General features: G+C 44.2%; 1 protein-coding gene across 4 annotated transcripts in view; it reads left to right on the top strand.

Moving 5' to 3' along the window:
- The window catches only part of HELZ2 (helicase with zinc finger 2), a 77,482-nt gene that overhangs the window by 43,390 nt on the left and 18,404 nt on the right, over positions 1 to 15,688 (top strand). For all 4 annotated transcript variants that reach the window (XM_042462382.1, XM_042462384.1, XM_042462385.1 and 1 more), the window contains 6 exons: positions 1,288 to 1,363; positions 3,479 to 6,986; positions 8,103 to 8,188; positions 8,725 to 8,856; positions 11,926 to 12,084; positions 14,359 to 14,506. In XM_042462382.1, the coding sequence (XP_042318316.1) occupies positions 1,288 to 1,363; positions 3,479 to 6,986; positions 8,103 to 8,188; positions 8,725 to 8,856; positions 11,926 to 12,084; positions 14,359 to 14,506 (4,109 nt within the window). The remainder of the gene's footprint in view (positions 1 to 1,287; positions 1,364 to 3,478; positions 6,987 to 8,102; positions 8,189 to 8,724; positions 8,857 to 11,925; positions 12,085 to 14,358; positions 14,507 to 15,688) is intronic.

Below are 15,688 nucleotides of genomic sequence, written 5' to 3'. Positions count from 1 at the left end.
GAAAGCATATAAAGAGAAAATCAGTTCATTTGAGATGTGGTGCTGGAGCATAGTGCTGAGGATACCATGGATAGCCAAAAAGACAAGCAAATGGGTCCTTAAACAGGACAAGCTGGAAATCTTCCTGGAAGCCAAGATGATAAAGTTGAGGTTGTTGTACTAGGGTCACATCATGAGAAGGCGTGAAAAAACAACAATGCTGGGAAAGGTGGAGGGAAGTAGAAAGAGAGGGAGGCCACATGCTAGATGGATGGACTCTATTAAGGAGGTCCGAACCTAAATAGAGCAGTGAACCACAGGGAATCTTGGAGATATGTTCTCTACAGGATTGCCATAAGTTGAGATCAACTCAAATGCAGTTAGCAACAATACCAAGAATCCTATTGTTAGGCATAACTAGTGTAGAGCCATTGAATTAATTTGATCACCTGTGTGTCAACACATGATTGAACATTTGATTCAGTGGTCCTTCTGTAGTTGGAACTAACCAGCAGGAGTCCAGCCTTGCAGTTCCTGATTCTTGGATGATAGACAATTACGCATCAGTGCCTTAAATGTACCATTTGATTCACTGGGACTGCAGAAAGAGAAACTCTGTCTTGGACATTGCCCAATGGGAGAGTGAGCAGACACACTGGCAAGGTACAGAACTGATGCCACAGTACTCAGCAGTCAGGTTATCCCATTTAATAAATAAATTAATATCCCACCTTTCTCCCAGTAAGTGACATTATTTGATGTGGGAGACTGGTAGTTTTTCTTCTTAATTTGTGTGGGACTGGTACTGTATCTGTGCCCATTGGTTACAACTCTTTCTTTCTTTGCTGGAAGGTTGCTTCAGACTAGTAATCAACAGCTTGTGGATGTGCACTGGTCCATAAACTACCATTATTAATAGCACTGATATAAGACAAGTGCTGTATGGCTGTACTTAGACTATGAAATCACTGTTGAGAATCTTAGTTTTGTAGCCTGATATGAAACAAAGATGAGAGGAAAATGGAATCTGGGGGAAAAAATTACATCCTAGAATGCATCTGGAGCCTACCTGGAGATTGGGGAAGAATGAGCTATTGAAAGAAGGATAATGATCAGTATGAGAAATATTGTCTTGTATTTCCCGCCTCCCACTTCCAGCATAATGCTCTTAGAATCATAGAATTGTAGAGTTGGAAGAAACCATCCAGTCCAACCTCCTGCCATGCAGGAACTCTGTTTTCAACATTTGCACAAGGCCTTCCAATGACCATTGGTTTATTGACCGTTGGCTTCATTTTCTGTCTCCAGGTGAAGGCATTAAGGCAGGAGCTAAGGAAGAAGTCCTTGGGAGATGTGACAGTGGAGAGCGATGAAAACCTGCCAGGTTGGTATATTTGCCCAGGTATCCGCTATGGTGTTTTCAGCCAAAGAAGGGACATGGTGTTATTTCTACCATAGATGTTTTAGTATTTTATGAAAAGCATTGAGGAAAGGGAAGGAGGGAAACCACTGTCCCATAATCCAATTCCCTCCCACCTGGTGCTTGTCAGACGTGTTGAGCTGCAACCCCCCTAACCTTCAGCCAGGGATGATGGGAATTGTAGTCTGAACACGTCTGGGAGGCACCAGTTTGTAGGGTACTGTCGTTAGCCTTTTCCCCCTCAAGTACAATTGGCCCTTCCTATCTGCGGATTGGAGCATCTGTGGATAGTGCTGCCCCATTCTCAATGGTGACATGTGCATGTGGCTGCAATAATGCAGTTGTGTGCACATCATGCCACTATTGGCAACAGGACTAGAGGTACCACAGGATTTGCCATCCACCGGGGAGGGGGGAGGTCTGCAATGGAACCCCCATGGATACGAAGGGCTGACTATGTCTCAAGATGGTTTTATTTTTCTTTTGCATTACTTTGCAGAGTTTTTGATCACAAGAACCATGTGAGTCAGGGTTCTTTTCATCCCATATCCTGGTTGGCTTCTTACATCCTGGTTGAGTCTCCTGTATCCCAAATGCTTGGGACCAGAAACGTTTTGCATTTCAGATTATTTATTTATTTATTTATTTTTGGATTTTGGAATATTTGCATATACATAATGAGATATCTTGGACATGGGATCCAAGCCTAAACATGAAATTCATTTATCTAAATAACCTGAAGGTAATTTTATACACAACATTTTTAATACTTTTATGCATGAAACAAAGTTTGTGTGCACTGAACTATCAGCAAGCAAAGCTGTCTCTGTCTCGGCCACTCATGTGGGCGGTTTGGGAGGCTTTTGGATTTCAGAATTCCAGATACGGGAGACTCAACCTGTGATTGGTGAAGAAATTTAATTGTTCATATTGCACATGCATTCACATACAGTATAGCCTTTATTTTGTGGTGACAGATTTAAATCATGGTACTGGAAGCCTAGAACAAAAGGTCCAGAATCACATTAATATTCATCATCATCACCAGTGAGGTGTATATGTTTTGAGGGAAGTGGTGCTCACTTGGGAACTTGCCTTATTTGTTACTCACCTGTTTTCTCCTTTCCTCTCTCTCACAATTGCCTTTGGGATAAAGCCATTGCTGCCGCCCTGGTATCTGACACAGGCTGTTCTACTCTGTTTTGGGCAGCTTCTGACAACTCTTTTACAGAAAGGACATCAACAGCTTAAAAATGTGGATACAAGTCTGGAAAGATTCTAGTGTTTGCCCAGCTGGGCACCTGAAAAATAGATGCTAATCCTTAAGGAATTTGACAATTGCCCTACCTCACCTATCTGGGTTTATCAAACTGAAAAATCTTTCTCTGGCAGCTAGGAATTTAAAAATGATTCCTTGGCTTGCAAACACAACAGTGCCAGATATCTTCTTGAGACAAATTCCTTTCATTCTACAGGCAGCCTTTTCTCCACATTTTATTTAAAGAAATTATGGGCAAGTCTCATTCACCCAGCTCTGCCATGTTGCTTCATGGGGGAGCTGTTGGTCTGTAAAAGGGCTATGCATACTCTGGAAATTTGGGGAAATTTGCCCCAAGGACCTGCCAAGGGTTGTCATCGGTTTCCAAAAGTGAAGACGGGAGTGGGATGTTGTTGGTATGCATCTTAGAGTCCAACTAATGGGAACCCATCTTCAGGTTTTCTTTGCAAGATTTATTCACAGAGGGATTGCCATTTCCCTCTTCTTAAACTGAGAGAGTGTGACTTGCTCAAGGTATCCAGTGGGTTTCCTTGTCTGAGCAGGGATTTGAACCCTGGTCTCCCAGAATCCTAGTCCAACACTCATGCTAGGATCAGCAGGGGGGACGGCAACAAAAAAAAGCAACACGTTATTGTAAAGATGAATTTGCTTTCTTGTAGGTTTGCAGCAATGATGGTGCAATTTTTAATCCTTTTTAAAGGCACTGGAGAACTTGGGAAAGACTTAAGGGGTCACAAAACAGTCCTGGTAGCCCTGCGTGGTCTAAGCTGTAACTTTTTTCTCCCTTGCTATTTTAACAGGGAAAACATTCCGTGTTATTATCATCAGCACTGTGCATAGCAGGGAAAGCCTCAGCGTTATCAGTTCCTCCAACCTGGACTTCTTCAATGACTCACGTGTGTTGAACACCATCATGACGAGGGCCCAGTCCCAGGTCATCGTTGTTGGGGATGCAGTGGCTTTGTGTTCCTACGGACGATGCAGCAAGGTCTGGAAAGGCTTCATCAGGGAGTGCATTGACCACAGAACCATGGCTCCTGAAACTCTTACCCTGGAAGAGATAAGACAGGCTGTGTGTGACCAGGCCACTTGGAACAGGGAGAGCCTGAAGTCTGAGGAAGATGGGAGTGATACAGACTCATGGTTCTCTGAGGCAGAAAGCTTGAATATTGATGATCCCATATTGCAGGAGCTTCTGGATGAGAGCAACAATTTTGTGGTGACTGTTTCAGATGAAGGCCTGATGAACGTGAGGTCCGAGGAGCCTGACCTCAAAGGCAGTAGGCAGGAGTACACTAGCTACTCCCCACAGACCATGATGGAGTATCTGCGTAAGTGTCCCAACATCTACAAGCGTTGCGAGTTCATGAAGGAGAGTTTTGATCGAGCTTCTGCCTTCTCTCTGGACGACTCTCCTGCCCTGAACATCCAGATCAAAGGCCGGGTTAACTGTGGAATGGCTTTCTCTGGTGACCAAGTCTTGGTGGAGATCCTGCAGAACAAGGCTACATCTGAAGGAAGTCTCCATGGGAAAGTGGTGGGTGTGATGAAGGCAGCTGATAGGAACCGTATCTTTATCTGCTCAGTGGATGATTATGATCTACGTGTCATGATCCCCATTGACCGTTCAGTCACCAAAATCTTTGTTCCGGGGTTGAAAGATGAACGAAACATCATTCCCATCCGCCGGGTAGACCAAGAAGGGAAGATCAAGCTGAAGAGTCGCAAGACGATAACCCAAGAGGACAAGAAGAAATGCCTCTTTGTGGTCCAGGTCATCAAGTGGCGGGAGGGGTTTTACTTTCCTTTGGGGATTGTTATGCAGGTCCTTCCTGTGGCTTCAACACTGGAAGAAGGACTACAGATCCTTGACATTGAGTGCAGCCTGCCTCAAAAATACCCAGATGCAGTGTTCAAGGAGGTGGCCAAATTCACTTCCAATAAAACCACTTCTGTGAAAGACAATCGGAAAGACTGTCGGACCTACCGAACCTTCACGGTTGACCCCCCAGGTGCTAGAGATCTGGATGATGCCATCAGTATTAGAGATCTAGGTGACAAATATGAGATTGGAATCCACATTGCTGACATGGCCTCTGTCATCCCCAAAGGCAGTGCTCTAGACACAGAAGCCAAGAACCGGGGAACTAGTTATTATGCTCCTGGGAAGGAGCCAGTGTCTATGTTCCCACCTGAGCTCAGCCAAGATCTCTGTAGTCTCCTTCCACAGAAAGAGCGCCATGTGATCTCTCTTTTTGTCTTAGTGGATAAAAAGAATGACCAGATGACAAAACTTTCCTTTACTCTGTCCACAATCCGTTCAGATCTCCAGCTGACCTATGACGAGGCTGAAGACATAATTAAGACTTATTACAGGACAGAGGCACCATCACTTCACTTCGACACCCTGAAGGATTGTATTGCAGTTGCTTATCATTTCTCCCAAGTCCACCGGAAGGCCAGACTCCATGAAGACTGTTACTATGAGCAACTGGATGAAGACTGTCCTCTGGGTCAGAGATGTTCCCACCAGATGGTACAGGAGCTTATGATCTTGTTCAACAGTTCTGTGGGAGAGTTCCTCACCAGCCAGGATTCCACCAGAAGTCTCATCCCTCTGCGTTGCCAGATGGAGCCCAACCCCCAACAAATGACTCAGATGAGAAACAAATTCAGAGGCATAATCCCATTGTCCAACCACCTCTCACACCATCTCGGTGGTCCAACTACTGAAGTCCACATGGAGACCAGTAATAATTTTGTACTCTTGGCTTCAACATGGGAACATTTGAAGTCTGCTGCCAGTGTCGGTGACATTCCCAAGATGCTTGACCTGATTGTAACAGATGACATTCATCCCAAACTGGCCCCTGTGAACCTGGAATTCCGGAAACTTCTGAGTCGCTCTTATTTTTTACGTTCCAACTCATCTGTTCAGTCCAAAGTAGGTCATTATTCCTTGCATGTGGACTCTTACACCTGGGCCACCTCTCCCATCCGGCGTTACATAGATGTCGTGCTCCAGCGACACATCCTCTCTCTGATCCTGAAGGAGCCGGTACAGTATTCTCCAGAGGATATTGAGTTCCTTTGCTATGATTTCAACCGGAAGAATGCAATGGCAGCTGCATATGAAAAGAAGGCCCACTCCCTGGAGATGGCAGCTCAGTTGAAATGTCAGGTCCAGCAGAAGGTGGCCTTTGTTATGAACGTTGAAGAGATGGCCAAGAACTTCAAAGTCTTGTTTCCTTTCAACAAGGAGACCCTTCCCGACCTTCAGCTCATTAACTATAGAGCTCTCCAGCTTGTGGCACAGCCATTTTTCATTGAGGAACGGGGGAGTATAAAGCTGGCATGGAGGAGAAGGGTCTACTCCATGGTGACCTTACAGAAGCACATCTTGACGTCATCCTTGCTTCAGGACAAGAGGGTCACCGTCTTTAATGCAGCAGTCTGGTGTGATGTTCTTGCTGCTGTCAGAAACCAAGAATATTATAAGGTGCTCTTCCTCCTTGAGAAGGGTCATATTAAGCAGCTGAGACATACAGGGAGAATTAAGAGGAGCAAGTGCTTGCATTACGTGGAACTGTCAGTGGAGCTCGGTGGCGGGGATGTCTTGGACCTCCAGCTCACCACAGATGTCCAGCGGGGTTTCCTGGTGCCATTTGTGCAGTTGTGGACCATCACTCCTGGCTTTGATGTGTGTCTAGAGCACTCAGAAAAACCCATTGAATGCTTCTCCCAATTTGCTACCCAATCATCGAAGGAGAAATATAAGGATGCCTTTGAGTATCGCAAAATCTGGCTGCCGCTTTCTGACATGGAAGCAGCTTCATGTGCTGTGGCTGAGAATGACTCCATTGTCCTGCAGGATGTCAAGATCATCTGGGAGAAGAAAAGAACGAAGAAAGGCCAGCTCCAGGGGACCATCTCCTTCACTAAGGAGTTCCTGAAAGAGTGTGCCATTGAAGTGGATTTCAGCTACTGCTACCTCTGCATCCGTCTTTCAGACCTGAAGCCTAATGGAATCCAGAATAGCGTGGAGATCCTTAGCCACAACTTCCAACAGCTGAGCTTGACCAAACAAAACTGCAAGGATGGCAAATTGCTGGTGGACCCAGCTACTTACACTTGGGTGGCTCATGGGTGTACAGAGGAGTTTGAAAGCAATGACAAATCTGATCAGCGTGGTGAAGCGATGGTGCGTTTCTCCATCCATTTCATGTCCATGGAAAACATCCCTGTTGAGGTCACCCAGGAGTCTTCCAGGTTCACTGTGGAGCTCATCCCAAAGTTGCTGCCCGATGTGTAAGTCTGGTTCAGAATCATATTTCAGCTTCATTCTTCCCCATTTCCCCCTTTCCATATTAAATTTTTCATTTTGTTCCACATTGGGGGTATCCGCACTACACAGCAATAACAGTTTGATAGTATGTTTGTTTGTCATAGCTCCATCCTACATAACCCTGGGATCTGTGGTTTGGTGAGGGACTCATTATTATTTCATTTACTTATATCCTGCCTTCCTTCCAGTATATGGGTGCAAGGTGCCTAAGGATTCTCTGTTGAGGAGCCACAAAATAATGCCTGTTGCCAGAAAATTCACCAAACTACAACCCCTAAGCTTTCGTAGGATACCATGCCAATTAAAAATGGTATGCAAGTAATATATAGTGCAGTAATATATAGTGATACCCTTAGATAATAAAACGTTCATAGCAAGATAGTTGTTCCGATGATTTGCTCTCCACAGTATGGATGTAACCTTTTATTCTCCTGTTGTGATTTCATTGCTCTCTTAGACAGAAGAGGTAACTGTTTTGGCATTATTAAAGTGAAAAGTGATATATAAATGGTGGGGAAAACATGAAAATATATAAATTATTGCATTGTTCACTGACAGAACACCTAGGAGTATACCATTTGGATCATTAAGTCCTTCCCTCAATTTTGAAATGGTCTGGATAAATAATAGTTAGCTGTTGTCAACAATGTCTGGACCTCCAATTACAATTGCCTTGAATCCCATTTTGAGAGATAAATCCCTTACAAACAAACTAGCTGCATATATACTGCAAAATTAATGCAGTTTGACACCTCTTTGCTGAATGCCATGGAACTCTGGGATTTGTAAGTTTGTGGTATTTAGCCTTCTCTGAGATAGAGCCCTGTGTCACAACAAACGATAGATCCCAAGACTCCGTAGGATGGAGCCATGAAGTGGTATCAAACTGCCTTAATTCTGCAGTGTGGCACTGGAAGAATGGTATAGGTGAATAAGTTGGTCCACACTCCAAAATTTGATGGCAATCACCCCAAACTTTGACTGATCAATCAGTTAAATGCCAGCATTGCACCACTCTTTGTGTTGTCTTGTTTCTTCAAAGTGGTTTCTTTACCCCTCCCCACTTCTTTTCTCCACAGACGGAAGGAGAAAGCAATTTGGCAACTGGAACATGCAACTCAGCTTGCCAAGGGAATAGCTCTTGGCCATTGGATTCCCAAAAAACGTAAGTGGAAACAAATTGTAGGCTGTGGCATTGAAACTTACAATAGTTATAGAATCATAGAGATGGAAGAGACCCCAAGACCATCTGCTCCAACCCTGTTCTAATATAATAAGTTGATGCATCATTTAAAAACAAAGAAATTGTATTTTTCTTCCTAAAGAGCAGTTGTTTCCAAATATATGCAGTTAGGTTCATAGAGCTGACTGACTAGTGTTTCTTGAATGCTAGTCCTAATGCTCTGAGACCAGTCTGGGATACAGGTAACTATCCAAATATTGTTGAACTATACCTCCCATTGTTCCTTGCCATTGACAATGGGGCTGTGGCCACTGGGAGCTGCAGTCCAAGAACATCAGGAGTGCCATATAGTTCCCTAGCTCTGCTCTATGTTGCTACAGAGTGACAGGATCAACTCCTGAGGCTTATAACAATTCTTTTCTATTTTTTTTCACATTTGAATGTGTGAACACAGGTTAGTCTTGAAAAGCCTGTCGCAATATCTATTTGATAACTTTTTTTGTTTTAAACTTGTGTAGCAGTTAAATCCAGTCTCTTGGAACGCAGAAGTTTTGATCTTCCAGAAAGCTCCAGGCGGCTCAATCCCAGCCAAAATCAAGCTGTTTTGCAAGCTCTGACAAATCCATATACACTCATCCAAGGCCCACCAGGTGAGTTAACAGAATTTGGGATGCAGCCATTGGGAGACATGGTGCAGTTATTAAATTTGTCCCAATTGTTTTCTAACTTACATCATTTGAACATTTTAAAAGCTTCCTGGTTAATAAAGAAGCTCAGTCCATTTCATTTTTACATACACAACAGTCAGTATGCTTTTTACTGATAGACTGGATAGACACTCCAATCTCCATTCCCACACTCCATTCCAGTACTCATTCATATGGCTTTGGGTGACATCCTTTTCTCCTGCCTTTGTCCCCCAATGTCCATAATTAAAACTGCACTTGTCACCTCATCTCCATACAACAAAGTTTTGTATTTGTATTGTTATGCTCACATGATAGCCTGCTTAAATAATAATAATAATAATAATAATAATAATAATAATAATAATAATTTATTTATTTATTTTTATCCCTCCTCTTCCATTCTGGGGATCGAGGCTGGTAACAATAAAGTTTGTACAATACACAACAATAAAAACAATAAGCCCCCCAAGACGCCGGCCCAACCCTCCCTCCCAAGTATAAAATTAAACAATAAAACATGATTGAAATATACATAACATTACATTGAAATTAATAAACAATCCACGAATGAGAAAAATAATAAGAGGAGGAGGAGGAGGATTCAATTGGTTCTGGGTGTTATCAATCGGGGAAGCCCTGCCGGAAGAGAAAGGTTTTTGTCGCCTTTTTAAAAGCCTCGAGCGAGGATAATTGGTGAATCTCTTCCGGCAAGTCATTCCAGGTTTTTGGAGCGGTGGCAGAGAAGGACTGCCAGTCTGGTCTTTCTAGACTGTAAGAGGTTTTTCCTGGAGGATCGGAGTGTATGGGAAGGATTGTATGGGAGGAGGCATTCCTTCAAGTAGACTGGACCCAGGCCATGTAGGGCTTTATAGATGATAACCAACACTTTGTAAATAGGTGTAATATGGTCGAACTTGGATTTTCCAGCGACCAGTCTGGCTGCCATGTTTTGTATCAATTGGAGCTTCCAGACATGGCACAAATAACAACAACAACAACAACAACAATAATATAGTTTATTTATACCTCCCGCCTCTCCCACGGATCGAGGCGGGATTACAACCTTAAAAGACACTTAGTACAATTTACAATTAATACAACAATAAAATACTAACACTGAATTTACCAAGAATTCCTATTCTCTAAAAATTACAATTCGTCCATTAGCTAACAATCAGAGTCAAGGAAGAGCAGTCCTTATAACCTTTTTATATGGAATTCAGTGGATAAGCCTGTCGGAAGAGATCTGTTTTGAGTGCCTTCTTAAAGGCCTCTAAGGTAGTAATGAGACGGATCTCTTCTGGTAGGTCATCCCATAATCTTGGGGCCGTGGCAGTGAATGCCTTATGTGAAGTTGTCATTAACCTGGTATAATATTCTAGTAAGAACTTCCCAGATGTTCTGAGAGTGTGGGGTGGATTATGTAGGGAGAAGCGCTCCCGCAAGTAACTCGGGCCCAAGCCATGTAGGGCTTTAAAGGTAATAACCAACACCTTGTATTGCACCCGGAAGCTAATTGACAGCCAGTGAAGAGATTTCATTATTGGTGTTATATGGTCAAACCGAGATGTTCCAGTGACCAATCTGGCTGCTGCTTTTTGAACCAGTTGAAGCTTCCAAATTTGGTACAAGGGTAGCCCCAAGTAGAGCGCATTGCAGAATCTAACCGAGATTACCAGTGCAAGTACTACTGCTTCAAGGTCCTTTTGGTCCAGGTAGGGACGCAGATGGCATATCGACCCAAACTGATACCAAGCACTATTGGCTGTTGCATATATTTGGGATGTCAGTTGTAAGGACGGATCCAGGAGTACTCCCAAACTGCGAACCTCGTCCTTTAGGGGAAGTGTGACCCCATCCAGGACTGGGTGACAAAACTCCATCCTTGGACTTGGGACACCTATCGCAAGTACCTTCATTTTCTCTGGATTCAGTCAGAGTTTGTTTTCCCTCATCCAGCCCATTACCAATCCAAGACAGTCATCCAGAGGAAAGATGCCATTCCTAGTCACTGCAATAGTTGGGGACATAGAGAAATAAATTTGGGTGTCATCAGCGTACTAACACCATGCCCCATGTCTCCGGATGATCCCTCCCAGCAGCTTCATGTAAATGTTGAAAAGCATGGAGGACAGAATGGTGCCCTGAGGGACAGCAGATGTCAGCTCTCTCTTGGAAGAGCAACTGCCCCCCAGCCTCACCATCTGGAATCTACCCGAGAGGTAGGAACGGAGCAACTGGAGTGCAGTACCCCGAATACCTAACTCCCTCAGGCGTTCCAGAAGGTTACCATGGTCTACGGTATCGAATGCCGCTGAGATGTCCAAGAGTACCAGCAGGGTCACACTTCCCCTGTCGATGTCCAAATGGAGATCATCGACTAAGGTGACCATGGCAGTCTCAACTCTGTATCCTGCCCTGAAACTAGTTTGAAATGGGTCTAGATAATCAGCTTCATTCAAGACAGCTTGGAGCTGGAAGGTTGCCCCATGTAGAGCGCATTGCAGGTATATCTCTGGGTCCTCCCTCCATGCATCTGAGGAAGTAGGCTCAAGTTTACAAAAGCTCATGCTACCAGCTTCTTTCTTTCAGTTAGTCTTGAAGGAGCTACAAGGTTCCTTTGTATATTGATTTTTCCAGGCTAACACACCTATGTCTTTGAATTCTACTTAGAACTGCTGCGTTCAGTGGGATTAGCTACAGATCTGTATAAGACCGCAGCTTTATTGTGGCTTTGAATATCATTGTTGTGGCTTATGAGATGGAGGATGCGATTGTACTCATGTCTTGTTCATGAACTTCCTCTAGGAAATGAATTGGCTGCTGTGTGAACAGAATGGTGGACTAGAAAGGCTTTTAGTCAGATCCAAAAGGGCTCTTGCTTTATTCTTATGAATGAGAATACATGGTATTAACAGCCAAACAGATTAAATTTTAGCAGTTCTTAGCAGGACAGAATGAACACTGTTATCTTGGATTATGATAAATTTACTATAACTACGTATCTCTTTCCCCCTTTTCTTTATCCAGGGACTGGGAAAACTGTGGTTGGTGCTCATATTGTCTACTGGTTCCACCGGCTGAATCTAGAACACCAAGAGAAGGAGCCCACTCTGGATGACACAGACAAAGCAAAGACCCACATCCTATACTGTGGGCCCTCAAACAAGTCTGTTGATGTTGTTGCAGGTATTTTATCTTTGTTGAGTGCAATCAAGTCTTGGACCATCAAGTATACATTGACTGCTTTGCTACTGTACAGGGTTTGCATTTTTAAAAATAACTTTGCACACAGTTGTATTTCTGTTTCTATGTTTTAATTGTCATTTGTTTCCCTTTTTGTAAACTGTTTTGAGTCCTGGTAGTGGAGAAAAAAGAGGTATAAATGAATCTAATAATACTAATAACAAAAACAACAATTGTTACTACTCCTGCTATTGTTATAATTTCAAACTAAGAAACAGAGCATAATATGCCAAACATAACTGTGGTTGAGAAAAAGGAAACTTGGATTATATTTAGGTGTGACACACCCAAGGGACAGCATGTTTTGGACATGAAGGCATCATCAGCACTGTGGAATTAAATGTAGTTTGACATTGCTTTAACTGCTGTGGCTCAATGCTATGGAATTATGGGATTTGTAGTGTTGTGAGATATTTAGCCTTCTCTATCACAGAGCTCTGGTGGCGCAACAAAATACAAATACAAATCTCAGGATTCCATAGGATAGAGCCATGACAATGTCAAATGTGGAGTCAAACTGTATTAATTCTGCAGTGTGGCAGCAGCACAAAAGAGTATAAATATTAGGATTTATCAGGACCAACAAAGGGAGGTTCAGCACTTCTGAGAGTAAAAATCAGTGGTGGTACCAGTGGTAAGAAGTACTATAGGAGCAAATCTAAATAGACTGATAAAACAACTGAATTAAATTTGCCATAGATTCAAAATGTGACACTGCTTGGAATATACAACATTAGCCAGTGAAACCTTACTAATTGCTAGATTCCTCAATTGAATCAGAATCATTGATGGACCAAAACTCCAGTCGGTAAAACCTAGTAGACTGTGAAAGTGACGATGATGATGACAATGAAGAAGATGGCAGTAATAATTTGGACTACCAGCTGAAGTCCCTGTGTGGCTGGTACCACTCTGTGTTGCTGCCATTGACTTATTCTGCTGCATAGAAATGACTGAATCCAGAGAAATGGCTCACTCTGGGCCCATTCACACTACAAAAAAATTCGGTTTTGAAACCGATTCAATCACGTGAAGTTCCTACTCACCCCGAATCTCACACAAGCGAATCCGAGGCTTGCACACCCGTTCCGTGGTAAATGGCCCCTAGCGCGGTGTTTTTGAAATCGGTGCAAATACCGTTTCTTTTTAAAAACCCCGGGTCCTGGGAATGAGAACTTGGCCTCGATCACGATCGAGGCAAATTGAGGGAGGGATTTAGGTCAGAGGGTGGGCAAAGGGCAAGGCATTTCCTCCCCTCATCGGAGGGGAGGGGGAGGAGGAAAGAGCCCTGGGAAGAAGGGAGCAATGGAAGGCATTCTTTAGGAGCCTCTTTTCCCTGCATCCCCTGCCCACAGCCCTCTGTCGCTGGGCATTCCTTCCCTTGCAGGAGGAAAAAATCAGGTCATGAACGGAGCTCATGGCCCCTTTTCAAATTCAAACAATTTTTTTTGAGCGAACATGCGCATTGTTTATATTCCAGAGGCAGATGGAGCCAGGCTTGCACTTGGATATCCTTGGATCTCCTTGCTTTCTGCAGAGGGAGAAGCTACAAATGTTGCAAACAATCAATGTTACATTTTTAACAATTTTTTTGAGCAAATATGCGCATGATTTGTCTTCTTGAGCAGATACAGCAAGGGAAGCAAAGGGAAAGCTAATGTTGCTTTTAAAAGCATAAAAAAATGCATGGCAATCCCATCCTTTGCCTGGGACAGGGGCAGATCTGACCCAAAAGCCCACAGGTTTATTAAAAAAAAGAGAGAGAGAGAGAGAGAGAGAGAGGCATCTCTCTCCCTGCTTCAGCTGCTGAAACCCCTGTGCCTGGCTCTTTAAAAAGGGAGGACACTTCCCCCGATGCCCTGCAAACGTCACCATGACGATAGCTTGATTGGCAGCGGCCACCTCGCCAGCAGACACAGAATGCATTCAATTTCTGTCAAAATGCATTCGATTTCAATTTGTAGTGGGCACTTGCTAACGGAGCGATTCGGGGGAGGGGCATCCGGATCATCCCAGTTCCCTCCATGTCTTTTAGGCCAGTATGAATGGGGCCCCAGTTTCATTTAACATTGCAAACTATAGGGTAAATACTCACAGGATGGAGTTCACTTTATTGTATGGAAAGGAACAGTCTTGTGCCTGTAGCAATCTGAGCTGTGAGTGTCTTCAACTCGCAGTAGGGTTGTTTTCAGAGTAACGGTTTCGCTTCCTCTTCAGAGATGCTGATGAAGATGAAGGGATCTCAGTTGAGGCCTCTGCGGGTATATGGAGAAATGGTAGAATCTATGGAATTCCCCTATCCTGGCAGCAGTTTGCACATCTCCCGGAAAGCCCAGCGGGAATCCAAATCCAAACCAGAGATCAGGTGGGGCCTTAACGATTTCTTTGCTTCATGGATTCACTTTTTGACGACTTCTGATTTTAATAATAATAAATAATAATAAATGCTTTATTTATATACCGCCCTTCTTCCAATCAGGGCGGTGTACAACATAATAACAGACACAATATACAAAAGCAATAAAAACACATTAAAATATACATTAAAATCACATACTAGCCAGCACATCATTGGTTGTCGGGGGGGGGGGGGGACTAACTAGAACTTGTATCGGGGAATGCTCGCTTAAACAGGAAGGTTTTTAGATCCTTCCTGAACTGGGTTAGGGAGGTAGCCAAGCGGAGCTCTATGGGCAGCGTGTTCCAGAGGGTTGGGGCCGATATGGTGAATGTCCTCCTTGCTGTGGAGGCTAGTCTTGCCCCAGATACCCTCCATAGCTGCTGCCCAGATGTTCTGAGTGTGCGGGGCGGATTGTATGGGGAGAGGCGGTCCTCTAGGTATCCTGGGCCCAAGCCATGTAGGGCTTTATAGGTTATAACCAACACCTTGTATTGCGCCCGGAAGCGAATGGGCAGCCAGTGCAGATCTTTAAGTAAAGGTGTTATATGACTGGCCCTGGATGTACCAGTGACCAGTCTGGCTGCCATGTTCTGTACCAATTGTAGCTTCCGGGTATGGTACAAGGGTTGCCCCATGTAGAGCGCGTTGCAGAAATCCAATCGAGAGGTTACCAGAGCATGTACCACCGTTTCAAGGTCCCTCTGGCCCAGGTAGGGATGCAGCTGGCGAATCATCCGAAGCTGATAGCAGGTGCTCCTGACCGTCGCATCCACCTGAGATGTAAGGTGGAGCGACGAGTCAAGGAGCACCCCCAGACTGCGTACCGAGTCCTTTACAGGAAGTGTGATCCCGTTCAGGACAGGCGGAACCACTGCCGTCCCTGGGCCAGGAGAACCTATCACGAGCACCTCCGTTTTCTCTGGATTCAGACTGAGTCTCTTAATGATTGGTCTCAGTCTTTTCTGTAGTTTGGAAGATGCATGTTAAATTTTGTGTCTTCCATGGGCGTGCACTGCCATTGGCTAATATAGGGCAAGGTGATCTGCAGATGGCTAGCCCACCAAAAGGGCAGGTTCACTGTAAGGTTCACTAGAGGTGGGGAACCTCAGCCCCTGGGACTGAATCCTGTCTTCCTGAGATCACAGA

This window comes from Sceloporus undulatus, chromosome 4 (genome assembly GCF_019175285.1).
Source record: "Sceloporus undulatus isolate JIND9_A2432 ecotype Alabama chromosome 4, SceUnd_v1.1, whole genome shotgun sequence".
Taxonomy (NCBI): domain Eukaryota; kingdom Metazoa; phylum Chordata; class Lepidosauria; order Squamata; family Phrynosomatidae; genus Sceloporus; species Sceloporus undulatus.
The sequence above is the reverse complement of the archived record's forward strand: the minus strand, read 5'-3'. Positions and strand labels throughout refer to the sequence as shown.